This window comes from Drosophila tropicalis, unplaced genomic scaffold, assembly GCF_018151085.1.
Source record: "Drosophila tropicalis isolate 14030-0801.00 unplaced genomic scaffold, ASM1815108v1 contig_805, whole genome shotgun sequence".
NCBI classification, from domain to species: domain Eukaryota; kingdom Metazoa; phylum Arthropoda; class Insecta; order Diptera; family Drosophilidae; genus Drosophila; species Drosophila tropicalis.
This window is the reverse complement of record NW_027173295.1, coordinates 154,916-171,996: the sequence shown is the minus strand read 5'-3', so window position 1 is coordinate 171,996 and position 17,081 is coordinate 154,916. Positions and strand designations below refer to the sequence as shown.

General features: G+C 38.8%; 1 protein-coding gene and 2 long non-coding RNA genes across 3 annotated transcripts; all 3 read right to left on the bottom strand.

Moving 5' to 3' along the window:
• Positions 1-6,461: 6,461 nt before the first annotated feature.
• On the bottom strand, positions 6,462-7,304 carry LOC137579988 (uncharacterized). Its single transcript, XR_011032913.1, has 2 exons — positions 7,175-7,304; positions 6,462-7,120 (listed from the first exon to the last, which is right to left on the bottom strand). It is a non-coding gene; the product is annotated as an uncharacterized lncRNA (long non-coding RNA).
• A 5,779-nt stretch (positions 7,305-13,083) lies between these two features.
• LOC137579979 (uncharacterized) lies at positions 13,084-14,042 on the bottom strand. Its single transcript, XR_011032909.1, has 2 exons — positions 13,939-14,042; positions 13,084-13,884 (listed from the first exon to the last, which is right to left on the bottom strand). It is a non-coding gene; the product is annotated as an uncharacterized lncRNA (long non-coding RNA).
• Positions 14,043-15,995: 1,953 nt separating this feature from the next.
• On the bottom strand, positions 15,996-16,754 carry LOC137580090 (uncharacterized). Its single transcript, XM_068294003.1, has one exon. The coding sequence runs from the start codon at positions 16,752-16,754 to the stop codon at positions 15,996-15,998; it is 759 nt and encodes a 252-aa protein (XP_068150104.1).
• Between the last annotated feature and the right edge of the window lie 327 nt (positions 16,755-17,081).

Genomic DNA, 17,081 nt, shown 5'->3' with positions numbered 1-17,081 from the left:
AGGGAAAGAGATAATGTTCTTTGAAGAGGTTTCAAAGAAAGTGAAAGAAAGTTTTTCATAAACAAAAAATAGAAAAAAATTTAAAGAGAAAGAGAAAAAAAAGGATGAGTAAAGTTATATATATGTTTGATTTCATGGACAGTTGGCAAATTCAATTGCCAGATCCGCTTCTGGTTGAACTTCTTGTCATTCATGGGTGGTTGATGATTCCGATTTGAGTGCGGATTGGCGACGGAGTTTTACGGTCTCTACGCAGTTTCCTCAAGGGTTGGTTGTCATGGTCACTCGATTGCTGCAATTAATATTAAAAATAAAACCATTTTTCCTTTTTGAATTTTGGTTTGGGTGTGATCTGCCCTCTGCACCCTTCCCCCAACCCCCCAAACTCATACCAACAGTCTTTCATTCTCGCTCTCTCTGTGTAAGTCGTTAAGTTCTGAAGTCCTTGGGAGTCGTGGGTCTGCCGGCGTGTTCTTGGCATTGTGGGTGGTTGATTGTTGCGCCGTTTGGGTTCGGTTGTCGGTGTGTTAATGCATATTTCAGACACGTGCGTGCGATGCCTTCTTTGATTTGGTGCACTGTGGGCCAAGACGCGGGACGCGGCAAGCCAAGCCATCGTCTAGAATGGAGTGGGCACATTGTGGTGAGGGCGGCCGAGGCAATGATGAGCGGCTTAAAATATTTGTAAAGACCTTTTTTATGTACCTATGTACATATATACATACATACATATGTATAGATGTATTATTAAAAACAAAAAGCGGGTTTAAAGATTATTTATTTGTGTTGTTGAATGAAATGAAAAGTTGTCTGGGTTGGCATTGGGCATGAGATTTTAATTACGTCTTGGATGGTTATGTGTGTGTGTGTGTGTTTTATTGAGTGCTTTGATCCTTGACTTATGCAGAAAAGGAAATAGGCATAAAAAAAAGGCATTGAGAAAAAGGGTAAGCACAACATTAAGGTTGATGTTCATGAGGCGAATGAGAATGGGAACAATGATGTGGATGGTGGCAACAAAACTTTTCTAATTGGGGATGAAATTCTATAAATGTAATTAAATCATTTATTATCATGATGAAACTGTGATCAGTGGATTAGTTCGATTGATAGATATCACGATATAAAATCAATATGCCAAGTTTCCAAGTGATAGAATTACTGCAATTTCCAATAAACTTTATTTGGGTAGATACAATTACAGGTCTATATCCCAAAAATTCCACATTCAGGATCATTTGTATCGACTGCTTCACTTCCATATGGCCAACCCACTAAACCAGGATCTTCTGAATCGACTACTTCACCTTTAAGCTCAACTGTTTCACTTCCATGTAGCCAACCCACAAATCCTTGTTCACATCCAGGATCTTCTGAATCGACAAATTCACCTTTAAGCTCAACTGTTTCACTCCCAAGTGGCCAACCCACTAAACCAGGATCTTCTGAATCGACTACTTCACCTTTAACCTCAACTGTTTCACTTTCATATGGCCAACCCACTAATCCTTGCGGTTGTTCACATTCAGGATCTTCTGAATCGACAACTTCACCTTTAAGCTCAACTGTTTCACTCCCAAGTGGCCAACCCACTAAACCAGGATCTTCTGAATCGACAACTTCACCTTTAACCTCAACTGTTTCACTTTCATATGGCCAACCCACTAATCCTTGCGGTTGTTCACATCCAGGATCTTCTAAATCGACAACTTCACCTTTAAGCTCAACTGCTTCACTACCAAGTGGCCAACCCACTAAACCAGGATCTTCCAAATCGACAACTTTACACACAACCTCAACTGTTTCACTCTCTAGTGGCCAACCCACTAAACCAGGATCTTCTGAATCGACAACTTCACCTTTAAGCTCAACTGCTTCACTCCCATGTAGCCAACCCACAAATCCTTGTTCACATCCAGGATCTTCTGAATCGACAACTTCACCTTTAAGCTCAACTGTTTCACTCCCAAGTGGCCAACCCACTAAACCAGGATCTTCTGAATCGACAACTTCACCTTTAAGCTCAACTGTTTCACTCCCATGTAGCCAACCCACAAATCCTTGTTCACATCCAGGATCTTCTAAATCGACAACTTCACCTTTAAGCTCAACTGCTTCACTACCAAGTGGCCAACCCACTAAACCAGGATCTTCCAAATCGACAACTTTACACTTAACCTCAACTGTTTCACTCCCATGTGGCCAACCCACTAAACCAGGATCTTCTGAATCGAGAACTTCACCTTTAAGCTCAACTGCTTCACTCCCAAGTAGACGGTTATGGCCAAATCGACTCAGTTGATCAAGAATATATATGATTTATGGGATCGTTAGTATACCTTTTCACTTCATGGTATAAATACATATTCATATACATACATATATGGTTTTCCAATCCCTATGGCTTTAGTTTCTTTAAATCTTAATCAACTCTTTACATTTCGGGCCAGTGATTTGTTTGTTTTTACATTATTATTTGTAATTTTTTTGTAGTTGTTGTTTTTGCTTGTGGGTAATTGTTATATACATACATACATACATATACAAACAGCCGGCAGCTATGTTGCAAAATTGATGAAGTCACAGTTCATTTTTCTCCACTTTGGAATTCCCCGAATTTATGATCGAATGCGTTGCTATGAATTTGATATGTTAGGTTACATAGTCTACTAAGGGATACCCTATAGACGCTCTCTTAAGCTTAACCAAGTTATCAGAAGATCGAAACGTAACACAATTGGTCGAATATCCTTGGATGGCAATTTGTAATCAAAGAGGTAAGTTTTTTGTGTAAATAATATGTGTAATATTCTATAAGAGGGCATCAAGGATTCCACATGGAAATCCATTTCCCAGACTGACTCCCACTCTCAGTTTGGGCCTGTCCTTCTCTCTGTCTGTCAATTACAATGCAAACTATCAACAATAAAATGCAATTTCCTCCACCGCAGCTATGAGAGGTGGGTTATGAACACAACCAGGAGCAGGACCAGCACGGAGGAGGCTGAGTGAGAAAACGTTCGAGGGGGGGAGTCAAAAAAAAAAACCATAAGGAGGATGGGTTGTAGAAGAGTTGTAGTGTAATAATAATTTTATGTTTTATTTTGTATGTGGGTCATGTCCTTATGAAATATTCAAATGTCCTGAATTACGTATTTATGCCATTTCCACTTTTTTTTTTCTCGTCTCTCTCATTTCTTGTTTTTCCCTTTTTTTCCCTTTTTTTTTTTTTTGTTTTCTGTTTGTGCTGTTGCTTTTTATACATTTTTCGAAAATGAATTGTGAATGTGTGTGTGTGTGTGTGTGTGTGTGTGGGTGGATAGAGAAGGGGAGTGAATGTTGGAATGACGGTGGTGAGTGGTGTGTGGATGAATGTGTGTGTGTGTGTATTTGTGTTTCAATTTCGTTATTGAAAATTGACCAAATATGTGAGTGAAAATGGGGGGTAAAGCCAAGTGACAATGACAACAGCAACAGAAGCAGCAGAGGAGAGGGCAATAAAAGCACAAAAGCATAAAAACAAATAAATTTGTAACATTTTCCATACACACACACACACAAGGGAGACGCACACGCACAGGAAGTTGTGCTTTTAAATCGATTTTGATTGATTTTTCTCACTGAACGGCAGGGAAATGCCTTTTGGACACATACAGGAAACTTATATTCCCTCTCCCTCCCTTCCTCACTCACTCTTATTGTGTGTGTGTGTGTGTAAAAAATAAAATCAAATTGTAAATTGTAAATAATCGAGTCGAAATCGTTCTTGTTGCCATCGTTTGTTTTATTTTTAGTTTTGCCCTTTGGCCGATTTTCTCACATGAAATATATTTTTATTATTATATACAAAGTATTTATATTTATACCCTTGTAGGAAGAGTATATTCATTTTGGCCAGAAGTCTACAACGCATAGCAGAAAGGATCTAAAATGGCATAAACATGAAATTCTTGATTATATAATCTATATACAGTGGCGGACACGAAATAAAGATATTTTTTTTTTAGTTCTGATTTTCTCGGATTCTAAATAATTTAATCGAATAATTTTTTTCTTTTAATTGTCGGTTATTGTATTCAGATAATGGACCGTAAGAATGGTCTTGATAGTTTAATCCGTTTTTTTCACAGATGCATTTGAACAAAGAGAAGTCCGCTTTTGGGGTAGGGCATATATTTAAGAGGTTTTTTCCAAAATCTTAAATATTAAAGATAGACGTTTGAAATCTTCGAACAAGGTGTAGATTTAGCAAAACTTAGAAAAACTGCATACCACAAATTTTTATTTTAGCCCCAACTTTAGAGTTAGAGCCAATTGAAAATTTGAATTTTGTATGGAAATTTTTAGTCCTTTGGGCGAGGCTATTGTACAACACAAGTTTGTACTAAAGTACTTGTTTCCTTGAACTACAAAAGAAAGTGAATTGAATTTCCCGTCAAATGACATATTTTTCATTAAAATCGGATAAAAATTAGATAGTTTTTTTTTGCTATCAATAAAGCAAATTTTTTTTTCTGAAAACTGCCCTTCTATTCTCCATCTCTTTGCATGCGTATACCCCTTCTAAAGGCCGCTGCTTAGATTGGCCATATTAATGGGCAATAAAAACGATCTATTATCATCTACATATACCTATACTGCAAAGGTTGGATTGAGGCGGATCGGAGCACCATAACATCCATAACATTCCATCTCTTTCTTTGCACTCATGTATGGGAAATTTTGCTTACCTAGTTCTTTTTTAAAGTAAACGGCGATGAAATTGTTCTAATTTTTGTCGGATTATTATGAAACATGTATCATTTGATGGGAAATTCAATTTACTTTCATACTTTGATTAAGAAACAAGTACTTTAGTTTAAATTGGTATCTTAAAATGGCTTCAAACCAAGAGACCTCAAGAATTACATACAAAATCCCGAAATTTCGATGGACCCTAAAACAAATACTGGGGCTAAAATGTCAATTTTTGGTAGGCAGTTTAACTCAGATTACCTAGATCTACAATTTTTTTAAAGAAAACACATGTCTAACTATAATAATAAAGATTTTTGAGAGACTGGTCTAAACTATTGACCGATTATTGTGTGGGGGCTTTTTGTTCAAACGCACCTGTAAAAAAAACGTCGAAAGCTGGCATGACAAGAATTACGTGTCATCATCTAAATACAATAACCAACAAATAACTGAAAAAATTTCTTCATTAAATTTCTTGAGAGCCGTGAAAATCAAATTCAAAGTCAAAACAAAAAATGGGGCAAACAATCGGTCGAAGTAACTTCCTTCTGTGCTAAGCAATTGTCTATTAATAACTATATTAGATTTGCTCAGGATCAGGATCTTTTACTATATAAATCTTATATACACTTCAAAATCGGATAACTATTTGAAGGTGAGGTAAGAGTAACAAGAAACTTGCAAGGGTATAAAGACTTCGGCATGACTGAAGTTGGCCCCAGCTCTTTGGTTTGTGTTTTGTTTTGTTTTGTTTTCGCTCTCTGTTTGTACTGTAAAAATATTTGCACTAAAATTATTATTTGATTTTATGTATCTATATGTATTTTATGAAAATGAAATAAAATCATTTTACACTCTTGCATTGACATTTTTAATGCAAAATCAATACACAATGGTGGACAAAAGTATTTTGACAATCATTTTTTTTTTCTGATTCAGAATTTCTTGTGGTCTTAACGTATTTCAACAAAATTTCTATCTTTTAAGTATAATTAATATATCGATACTTGAAAATCTTTAAAGAGAAAGGTAAGGATACTTTTGTCTATCATTGTAGGTATGTACATATGAACATTATATACTACATTTGTATGTACATAAATAAAACCAACTATGTATGTGAATGTACATATCTACATATATGTATTTGTGGAACAATTTTTATGACTGCAGGGCTAATAAAACAAAATGCAAAAATTGACATAAAGTGGCTTTAAAAGCAGCATGAAGCCAAAAAATAGAGAAACAGAAAGGAAGGGGGAAGAAGGTTGACTGGATGAATGGATATTGAGGACTAAGTGGCCCATCATCTACGGCTCTATAACCAGAATATGCAAAGGCACTTTCCGTCACTTATCAATTGGTATGATTAAATGAATCGTGCTTTCGGCTATAAAAGATCGATTCCAGTCAAGAATGAAGTTAATAGCAATTCATTCCAACTGTGAGAATCAAATATCTGGCTGGATCGACTCGGCTTCCTTCTTTTGACCACCATTACATGGTGCAATATGGTTATTGAAGATCTATAAACACAAAATAACAGAAATTGAATTGTCCATTACAATAATATGTATACAAGCTCAACAGGTTGTCCTGGTTCCTTTAAGGCGAATAAAGAAAAGCCAAGCTCAACCAAATAGTCATGTCCGTCCATCCGTCTATAGAGAAAAGGGGAAAGGACACCTCTAACCCTCGTTTTCCCCCTACACCCATTGTTCTCATTTCAATTTTATACTTCTGTATTTTCGAATTTAATGATTTCTGTATTTCATTTCTTCAAAAAAACATTCAAACAGGATCTCTTCGTGTTCCGACATCATGTTGGATCAGGTAGTTCCAAGACGAATTGCAGTGGCTCCCGTTCCATTGCATTCCATTCCATTCCCTGCTCAAGCAAGGAGTTACGGTCATCTGACGGCAGCCAGTCCTCTGGTATTGAGCTCTCCTCTGGAGATGTACCTATGGTGGAGGCATGCGGCATGGAGGTCCAACAAAAAAGCCACACCGCGCCCCTTTGAATCTGAATTCGAAGTGGAACCCAAAGAAGAAAATGGACGGCGTCCGTTTATGTTGGTCACCTCGTCGTCTTTGGAACTATTGTAACCTGCTGGAATGCTCGAACTCAATTGTGTGTTGTGTAAAGTGTAAATTCTATAAAAGTCTTTTCTAATCCCAAAACTAGATCATCCAGAAACAGTATTTAAAGCTGACTATCGCCCATTTCTGTCGCTTTATCATATCTTTGGCATCCAAGTGTCTTCAAACGTGGTGCAAGTTACACTTCACTTTCGGCCACGTAAGTCTGGGCGCGGTTAATCGTAGGGACTGAAGAAAAGGGGCCTCGGAGGCCCTCAGGGGCCTCGGAGGTTCTCAGAGTTGCCTGAAACTTGGTATTATAGTTTCCATTCTCTTCATCCTTATTGTTCTCACTTACCTGGATATGTGTCTTTTTGTTTTTGTGTTGTTTTTTTAATTTTTATTATTTTTTATTTAATTTTGTTTATTTTTCTTAATATTTTTTACCGAAAATCTTCGATGTGTTCACATCGTTATGTGATTTGTTACTGAAATGAATCCAAATCGGATCTAGGATATTGAAAATGAAAATGACAGAAGAACACAAGGCCTACTTTTCGTTTCAGTTGAACTTATATTTTTATCGACTCGTATACCCTTCCAAAAGGGTATATTCCTTTTAGTCAGAAGCCTGGAACGTATAGAATAGAGCATCTCCGACCATATAAAGTATATTTATTCATCTGGATCAACGCTAACTCATCATGGACCGTAAGAACAGATTTGAAATATTGCATTTAGGCTCGTTTATACTGCACAGTTTGTATATCTCTGATTCAGCCGGATCGGATCACTATATCAAGTAGCTCCCATAGGAACGATCGGTGGAAAACAGTGACTTTGATCAATATCTTCGTTATTTCCTATGATTGTAGGCCATTCTTTCTCAAGCATAAGCCTTTTTAGATAACTGTTAGATAAAACGTTCTTCCACATTGATGGCTAATAGGTAAGGAAAGAGTAACCAAATACTTGAAAGGGTATACAAACTTCGGTGCGGTCGAAGTCAGCCCCGGGACTCTGGTTAAAAATTGTAATTAGTTTTGTAATCGGTTACTTTGTGTCTTATCGTTTAAGAGAGTACATTGAATGTGTGTTTAAAAAGTCAGAGTTACGAGTTTTATTAACTCTGCGAGAATTATATCTCCAATCTCTAAGAAAGTTTCTAAGCAATATGGATATGAATATCTTCACTTCGTTTGACAGTCATCCTATTCTGATCAATTTTAGAATAGTTACTGCTTATTATGGGTATCTCTATATTATGGAATGATTGAATAAGAAAATTTCACTGAACAAAGTTATTTTTCAGACCGAAAGTCACCTCTAATGACAATCGGGTTTAAGTAAGGTTAAATTTTAAATAGTAACTCTAGTTTAGCATCTATTCTTATGTAATCTGGCAACAGCGGATTGTTTTTCTTTCGAGTTTAGTCTGATTTAACCAGTTTGATGATAATTTCTATTGTGTTTCGATTAAAATTGTCGATTATTGACCGATAAATCTGAGACTGACTTAATTGGCATGAACTATGAAAATGTGTTTAGCTTTCTTCTTGAATATTCCTCATCGCTATGAGTCGTCTGGTCGACGACACTTCCATTGCCCAAACCCCAACCCTAAAAGCCGAGACCCAGACCAAGACTCAGACGTGCGACGCCCAGTGTCGCCATTAACTGCGTCCCTCACAGAGGCGGATCCTCATCGGAAGATAGGGGGTCTGAGGGAAAACCTAGATGTTTCCTCTGAAACTGGTGAATTTTTCCCCCCTAAACATAAGATGAACTCCTCTTACCTTTCTTAATGCAAATGGCCGACTTCCCCCATCTACAGTTTGAGCTAGATCCGCCACTGGTCCCTTAACGACGCCTTCAATTTGGCGTCACTGTCGCCGTTTCCATCACCAGCTCTACCAGACCACTCCTCCCACCCAAGCCGATTCCTTTTGTTTGGCTGCCAAAACACAGCCAACAACAAAAAAACACATAGAGAGAAGAGAAGAAAAGAAACAACACAAACAATCATTATAAATGTGGCAAAAAGAAAAAGAGAGCCACATAAAAAAATTTGTTTTTTTTTACAAAATGTAAGTGTATGCTCAAATATTATTACTAATTCATTATTTTTGTTATTTATTGCAATACCTTGTTCATTGCACCCTTTTTTCAGCTCTTTCCTTTCCTTTCCCTGCCTTTTGACGCCCACGACGCGTCGTTCTCTTAATTCGATTCGCTTGCAGTTTTGTTTATCGTTAAAATGTTTTCAGGTGCACAATGTCTCTCTGGCCACCTCTAGCTCTGCTCGTCACTCTCCCCAGGTTGTTCCAATGTCTTACCGAGTCATAAGTAATTTATCAAGATACAAAATTGCAGTCGACGGCGTCAAGAAGTGCGTCGTCCACCGTTCACGTTCACGTTCGCATCAACATTGTCGATGTCTGTCAATGCCAATCAGTTGTAAATGATATGACTGACTGACTGGCTGCCTGACTGACTGACTGACTGACTGACTGAATGAATGAATGATTCTTGGCGTGAATGAGGAATTTCTTGTTGTTGTCTGGTTTTTGAGGCATTAGGTTTGTCGTCAGGTGGTCGTCATCGTCATCATCGCGATGTTAATGATGATAATCACAGTCAACAATGCCAAGTGATGCCAAAATTGTCGGAATCAGGCAATTATTCAGTTTATCATTGATGGGCGTTGGTCTGAGACCTACTCACCGGAATTGGCCAACAAAAAAATACAACAGAGTTGCCAAATTATTAACAAATTTTATTTGGGTTAACTCCTAAACGTACTCGAAACTCAATATTCTTAGACTCTTGCTATTGTCATGCATTAATTGCTAGCCATAAATGAAATACAATATTTCAAATCACCTTGTTTGGCATTAAGACCAAACTTTTAGTAGCAATTAGCCCCGATCGTTAAACAATTGTTTAAAGTACGCAGTAAATATCGGTTTAAAGTCGCAACCAGAGGGCAGGGTGAACCTCGGCCGTGCTAAATCGTTCCCCTAGTGCCAACTCTTTGCCCTTCCTACAGATACACTCCCGTACAGCCGATTAGGCCCACCCATTGCCAGACTGAGTTTAAGCTGAATATCTTCTGATCAAAGATCAAAGAAGAAAGAAATAAGTGAGAACTGGAGTATTTATTTGTCATTATTTATTTATTCCAACTTGAAGTTCTATAAGAGATATTCAATATTTCCCTCAATTATACGATTTAGTTTCTAACCATTTTTATACCATGCACCCATGGGGGAAATGGTATATTAAAGTCGCCGAAATGTGCAACTTTATCGCATACCTATAATAACATTATTATTATTAACCTCAACAGCGCCGAAGTTTGTATACTCTTGCAAGTTGTTTGTTACTTTTACCTTACCCATAGCCGTCCAAGTGGAAAACGATTCATCTAAAAAGGCTACAATTTGCGAATGAATGGCCTGCAAACTTAGCATAGCAAATAACGAAGTTATTGACAAAAGTCACTATTTTCGATCGAATATACCCTTTTTGGAAGGGTATACGAAACGACAAAAACATAAGTTCAAATGAAACAAAAAGTAGGCCTTGTGTTTCTTCTGTCATTTTCATTTTCAATATCCCAAATCCGTTTTGGATACATTTCAGTAACAAATCACACCTCAAAGTGAACACATAAAACAGTTCGCTAAAATATAGTACAAAAAATAAACAAAATTAAATAAAACATAAAAAAACAACAAAAAGACACATATCCAGGTAAGTGAGAACAATAAGGATGAAGGAAATGGAAACTATAATACCAAGTTTCAGGCAACTCTTCAGGACTTTAGTGAAGTGGCCGAAAGTGAAGTGTAACTTGCACCACGTTTGAAGACACTTGGATGCCAAACATATGATAAAGCGATAGAAATGGGCGATAGTCAGCCGTATAAACTTATTGCCCATGTCTGATGAGGACGTCACTGAGATTCGCGTTAACGGCCAAGTCGAGATATGGATGGATGTGGAGAGTGCCGATGTGGTCAAGGAGCGCAATCGCTTTAAATACTGTTTCTGGATGATCTAGTTTTGGGATTAGAAAAGACTTTTTATAGAATTTACACTTTACACAACACACAATTGAGTTCGAGCATTCCAGCAGGTTACAATAGTTCCAAAGACGAGACCAACACAAACGGCCTCTGTTCTGGCAGGATGGCCACGTGAATGGACCCCGGCCATTTCCCTTATTGGGTTCCATTTCGAATTCGGATTCAACGGGGCGCGGTGTGGCTTTTTTTTGAACCTCCATGCCGCATGGCTCCACTATGGGTACATCTCAGAAGAGGAGAGCTCAATACCAGAAGACTGGCTGCCGTCAGATGACCGTAACTCCTTGCTTGAGCAGGGAATGGAATGGAATGCAATGGAACGGAAGCCACTGCGACTCGTCTTGGAACTACCTGGTCCAACATGATGTCGGAATACGAAGAGATCTTGTTTGAATGTTCTTTTGAAAAATTTAAATACAAATTCAAAGTTACCTTAGAAAAGGAAAAAACGTCTTTTCAATTTCTTTGAGTAAGATTTAACACTCATCGATACTGTCTTCGTAAGTAATTAGAGCGAGTCCCACTGAATTATAAATTAAGCCATGAAATTAGATTCTCGCCTACTGAAATCGAGCCAATTGAAGATTTACGGTAGGCCAAAGAGACTTACACCAATGCCTTACAATTTTAGGAGTATTATTCCACCAGTCCTTACATAACTGGCAGAATTTCATCAATATTGACGCCAGAGAAGTTGGATTCAGGGTGGATCAGACTTATCAGTGCTTTTAATGCTAAAGATGGAAAAGCGAAAGAATCATCCGTGTGCTAGGACGATTTTTGGAAGGTCTAAATCATATAGCTTTCCGGCTTTAGTTTGTAAACGGATCTTCGGCGGAAAGGACTGAGAGGCCGAAGAACTTGTTAGGGTATCGGTCTGGCTTTTAGTTTGTTTATAAATTGCAAGTGTAATGCAAATGTAGTATTATTATTTTATTTGCAATTAATTTCGTTCGCTATTTATCTGTATAATCTTTTTGACTGTTTTTGATTTGTTTGTTCTGTCAACTGCCTGGATCTCTTGCCCCTTCTTATGGCCCTCTTTTTCTCTCTGTTTCTCTTTCGCTTGTCTGGGTGTTTTTAGAACTTTTTCAATAATAAATTTTGCAATGCAAGCGCCGAGGGGTTCTTAAACTGTTTGCCTTTGGTTCATTGATTGTGTTTGGGCAACAGAACACGCGCCGCACAGTAAACACACTTGAAGAAGGAATCATCGCTGGATGGTTCGCCTGCGCCCTGCACCCTCCACCCACCCCCCTTATTATGACAAATGTTGCTCATACTTGAGAGAATTCTTCCATCACTTTGGTGACTGCTCTTGTTGTTGTTGTTGTTGTTTGGCAAACATGAAATTTTCCACTTTTTTTGCCAGTGCACGTGCAACAATAACAAGAACAACTACAATGAGTAAAAGGGAAGAAGTAATAAACAAACAACATTCAGTCAATAAGTAAAATTAAAATAATAACAAAATATTTTTGAAAGAGAAGCAGGCACATTATACACCTCCCCTTCCCCGCGTCTTCACACACTCTCAGATAAACAGCCACACAATTTGTTTGCATTGAATGGAAAATTTCCTTCCATTTAACTCATAAAAATAATTTTCTGTTTAGAAGTCGAACAAGAAGAAAAGATCTCGGTTGTTGTTTTTGATATTATTAAGTAATGTACATACATATGTCCATGTGAATGTGTGTATGTGTGTGTGTGTGTATGTGTGTGTGTGTGTATGTAGTAAACATTTTTTCGGTTTATTTCTGTTTGTTTATATAAAGAGCAACAAGTTGATGGTTAAATGGGTTAAATGTGTTGAGAGAGAGCGAGAGGGAGACTGATAGTGGCGACAAGGGATGTGGTGGGCAAAGTAAGACGAAAAATAATGTCTAACGATTGCCTTTATTCTTTATAATTGCGCAATTCTTGGCACATTCGAAGAGCAAACCACCCAATCACCCACACACTTCCCTTCCAAATAAATCAATACATAAACCATCAAAATACCAAATTCGAATTCTTGCCCCCTGTCAAACACACACACACACAAACATACACACATATCCAGATCGCTTGTGTTCTAACACTAAAAGGGTGTATACCCTTCAAGTTTTGTCAGGGAATCTAAGGCAAAGGAAACCCCTCTTTCTCCCCCCTACACCCATTGTTCACATTTCAATTTTATACTTCTGTACTTTCGAATTTAATGATTTCTGTATTTCATTTCTTCAAAAGAACATACAAAACAGGATCTCTTCGTGTTCCGACATCATGTTGGACCAGGTAGTTCCAAGACGAATTGCAGTGGCTTCCGTTCCATTGCATTCCATTCCATTCCCTGCTCAAGCAAGGAGTTACGGTCATCTGACGGCAGCCAGTCCTCTGGTATTGAGCTCTCCTCTGGAGATGTACCTATGGTGGAGGCATGCGGCATGGAGGTCCAACAAAAAAGCCACACCGCGCCCCGTTGAATCTGAATTCGAAATGGAACCCAAAGAGGAAAATCGACGGCGTCTATTTCCCGCGAACATTCTGCCAGAGAAAATGTCGTTTGTGTTGGTCACCTCGTCGTCTTTGGAACTATTGTAACCTGCTGGAATGCTCGAACTCAATTGTGTGTTGTGTAAAGTGTAAATTCTATAAAAGTCTTTTCTAATCCCAAAACTAGATCATCCAGAAACAGTATTTAAAGCGATTGCGCTCCTTGACCACATCGGCACTCTCCACATCTATCCAGATCTCGACTTGCCCGTTAACGCGAATCTCAGCGACGTCCTCATCAGACATGGGCAATAAATTTATACGGCTGACTATCGCCCATTTCTGTCACTTTATCATATGTTTGGCATCCAAGTGTCTTCAAACGTGGTGCAAGTTACACTTCACTTTCGGCCACGTAAGTCTGGGCGCGGTTAATCGTAGGGACTGAAGAAAAGGGGCCTCGGAGGCCCTCAGGGGCCTCGGAGGTTCTCAGAGTTGCCTGAAACTTGGTATTATAGTTTCCATTTCCTTCATCCTTATTGTTCTCACTTACCTGGATATGTGTCTTTTTGTTGTTTTTTATGTTTTATTTAATTTTGTTTATTTTTGTACTATATTTTAGCGAACTGTTTTATGTGTTCACTTTGAGGTGTGATTTGTTACTGAAATGAATCCAAATCGGATCTGGGATATTGAAAATGAAAATGACAGAAGAAACACAAGGCCTACTTTTCGTTTCAGTTGAACTTATATTTTTATCGACTCGTATACCCTTCCAAAAGGGTATATTCCTTTTAGTCAGAAGTGTGGAACGCATAGGAAGACCATATTAAGGATATATATTCTCGATCAGCACTAACTCATCATGGACCGTAAGAACAGAGTTGAAATATTGCATTTAGGCTCGTTTATACTGCACAGTTTGTATATCTCTGATTCAGCCGGATCGGATCACTATAACAAGTAGCTGCCATAGGAACAATCGGTGGAAAACATTGACTTTGATCAAAATATTTGTTATTTCCTATGTTAAGATTGTAGGTCATTCTTTCGCAAACATTAGCCTGTTTAGATAAAACGTTTTTCCACATTGATGGCTATAAGTAAGGAAATACTAACCAAATACTTGAAAGGGTATACAAACTTCGACGCGGTCAAAGTTTCCCTGGCCCTCTGGTTTTATGTATCATTTAATCAAGTATAGCTTGTATATTCAAAACTTTTTCTTGTGATAATAAAACTTATAAACATTTAATAATTTCAGTAACAATTTTCTGATATATTTTAATTTTATCTTTTGCATGAACAAGCTCTATCTTAAAATGGAAACGACCAAAAGAAAGAAGAAGCATCCCATCATCCCTTAACAGTTGTTAGACCATTTTACCACGTCAAGACTAGAACCAGGTGGGTATCATAACCGTAAAAAGGAAAGCAAAGCGTTCAACGTGAAAGCGTCAGTCAAAAAATAAAAGAAAATGTATTTCAAAACTGCTTAATCGAGTTCTTTAACCAAAAAGGTAGCTAAAAGTATTCAAAGTATTCGAAAATTCTTCTACAAATATTTGCATTGCCCTTAAATCTGTAGGTTTTTTAAACAATTTACAATATAGTTTGCCAATTGATGGTAGTCCTTTGAGGTTTCACATGGCTAGATTAGCAAGAAAGGCATACACTCTATTGGATCGGAAAAATGCCAGGAAGCTCTGATTAACTAGTTTGTGAATTAAACTTCATAATGAACTTTAAATTTGTAGCTTGAGTGGCTCAAGATGAGGAAAAGGGAATATATGGAACCGCTGTGAACTGAAATGAGCCCATGGATCTGTTAGGAGGACAACCATAGAATGGATCATTTCGAATACGTCACAAAGAAGGAAACATATCTGTGTACATATATTAAAGTCTAGAGTAAATATGCTTCGAGATATCTTGATTTTTATTTGACTTCTTTTTAGGTTGTTGGTCTCTAATCAAGTAAGCCGAACACGTTCTTTGGTTAGATTTATATAGAGAATATTTTCACAATATACATACATATATGTATTTGCAATCCAATTGGATTCCCTTTGACTCTTTTTCAAGTCAAGGGTGTGGAGTGGAAGGGTGGCTAGACATTTGCCCTGCCATGATATTTTTACATATTTCTGAACAGTTTTCTCTTTGTTTCTTTTCTTTTTTACATTTTCCTTCTTTGCATTTGCCCTTTTTCTTTTGTTATTTTATTACTTAACGCCTAAGTGGGTGTACGTGTGTGTGTGTGTGTGTGTTTGTGTGTGTGTGTGGGTGTATATAAGAGATGGAATTTCTCCAATGAATCTGATTTCCCCTTTGCATCCCCTGAATGTAACTTTTTCGCCTTTTTATTTCTTCTTAAATTGAAAAGTTGAAAAAGGTTTTGTCCTTTTTCAGAATTAAACACTTTTTTTTTTACTGATTAAAAACTTTTCTTTTTATTTAACAACAACAAAAAACAAAAAAAAAAATACATAAACTGAAATTAAAACGTTTTCGTGGGTGGAGATGGAAATGTAGATGAAGACAATGAAATGTGAGGATTATTTTAAGGTGATTGAAATTAGGAAGGACTATCACAAAATGCTGCTCGATTTACCAGCTGGCACTTCCACCGGGCTGGGACCAGCCACCACTGGAGGCTCCGCCTCCGCCGTAGGACCAGCCTCCGCCCGAGGAGCCGCCTGATGACCAGCCACCGCCAACGCCTGAGGAAGAGCCACCGGAAGACCAGCCACCAGCATCACCGCCAGCTCCAGAATCGCTTTCCGAGATAATTTTGATGATCTTGACGGCTGACACATCGCCGCCGCCGGCGCCGCCATGACCGCCGGAGGACCAACCACCGGAAGAGCTGCCACCAGATGACCATCCACCAGAAGAGCCACCTGAAGACCAGCCACCACCACCACCGTGACCTCCTGCTGGCTGCTGTGAAATGATTTTGATGATTTTCACTTCCTGGGCGCCGCCGCTGCCACCACCATGACCACCATAGCTGCCAGCACCGCCTCCACCAGCTGACCAGCCACCACCGCCTCCGCCTCCCCCGGCTGACCAACCGCTACCGCCGGATGGAGCACTTTCGTGTATAACTTTAATGATTTTTACAGGAGCTCCACCTGCACCTCCACCGCCACCGCCGCCATGATGATGATGTTCATCACCGCCGCCGCCGCCGCCTCCATAACTGTAGCCTCCGCCGCCGCCACCATAATTGTAGCCTCCGCCAGTGCTGTGTGAGGAGCCGCCACCACCACTGTAGCCGCCGTGTGATGATCCTCCACCTCCTCCGCCGCCAATGAATCCCGCATTGACTGCAGTTAGGGCCAGCAAGCAGAGAAAGATTTTCATGTTGAACGAAAAAATGTCGATGACGACTGATGCCATTGCCAACATTGTCTGAAGCTTATATAGAGCACAAGACCCCCAAACACTAAAATCATCAGCAGCAACAACAACAACAACAACAACACCAACAATAACAACATCAGCCACAATATCAAATGTGGGGTTAGGCCCCAACGCCGGAAGCCCAAAAAGCGCGAATTGTGCTGCACCAACTCCAATCCCCATACAGCCATCGGCCACGGCAGATGGCAATGGAGATGAAGTCAGAGCGGTGGCAATGGTTGCCAGTGGTTGGCAGTGCTGGTTCAAGTGGAAACGAAAGCGGGCACA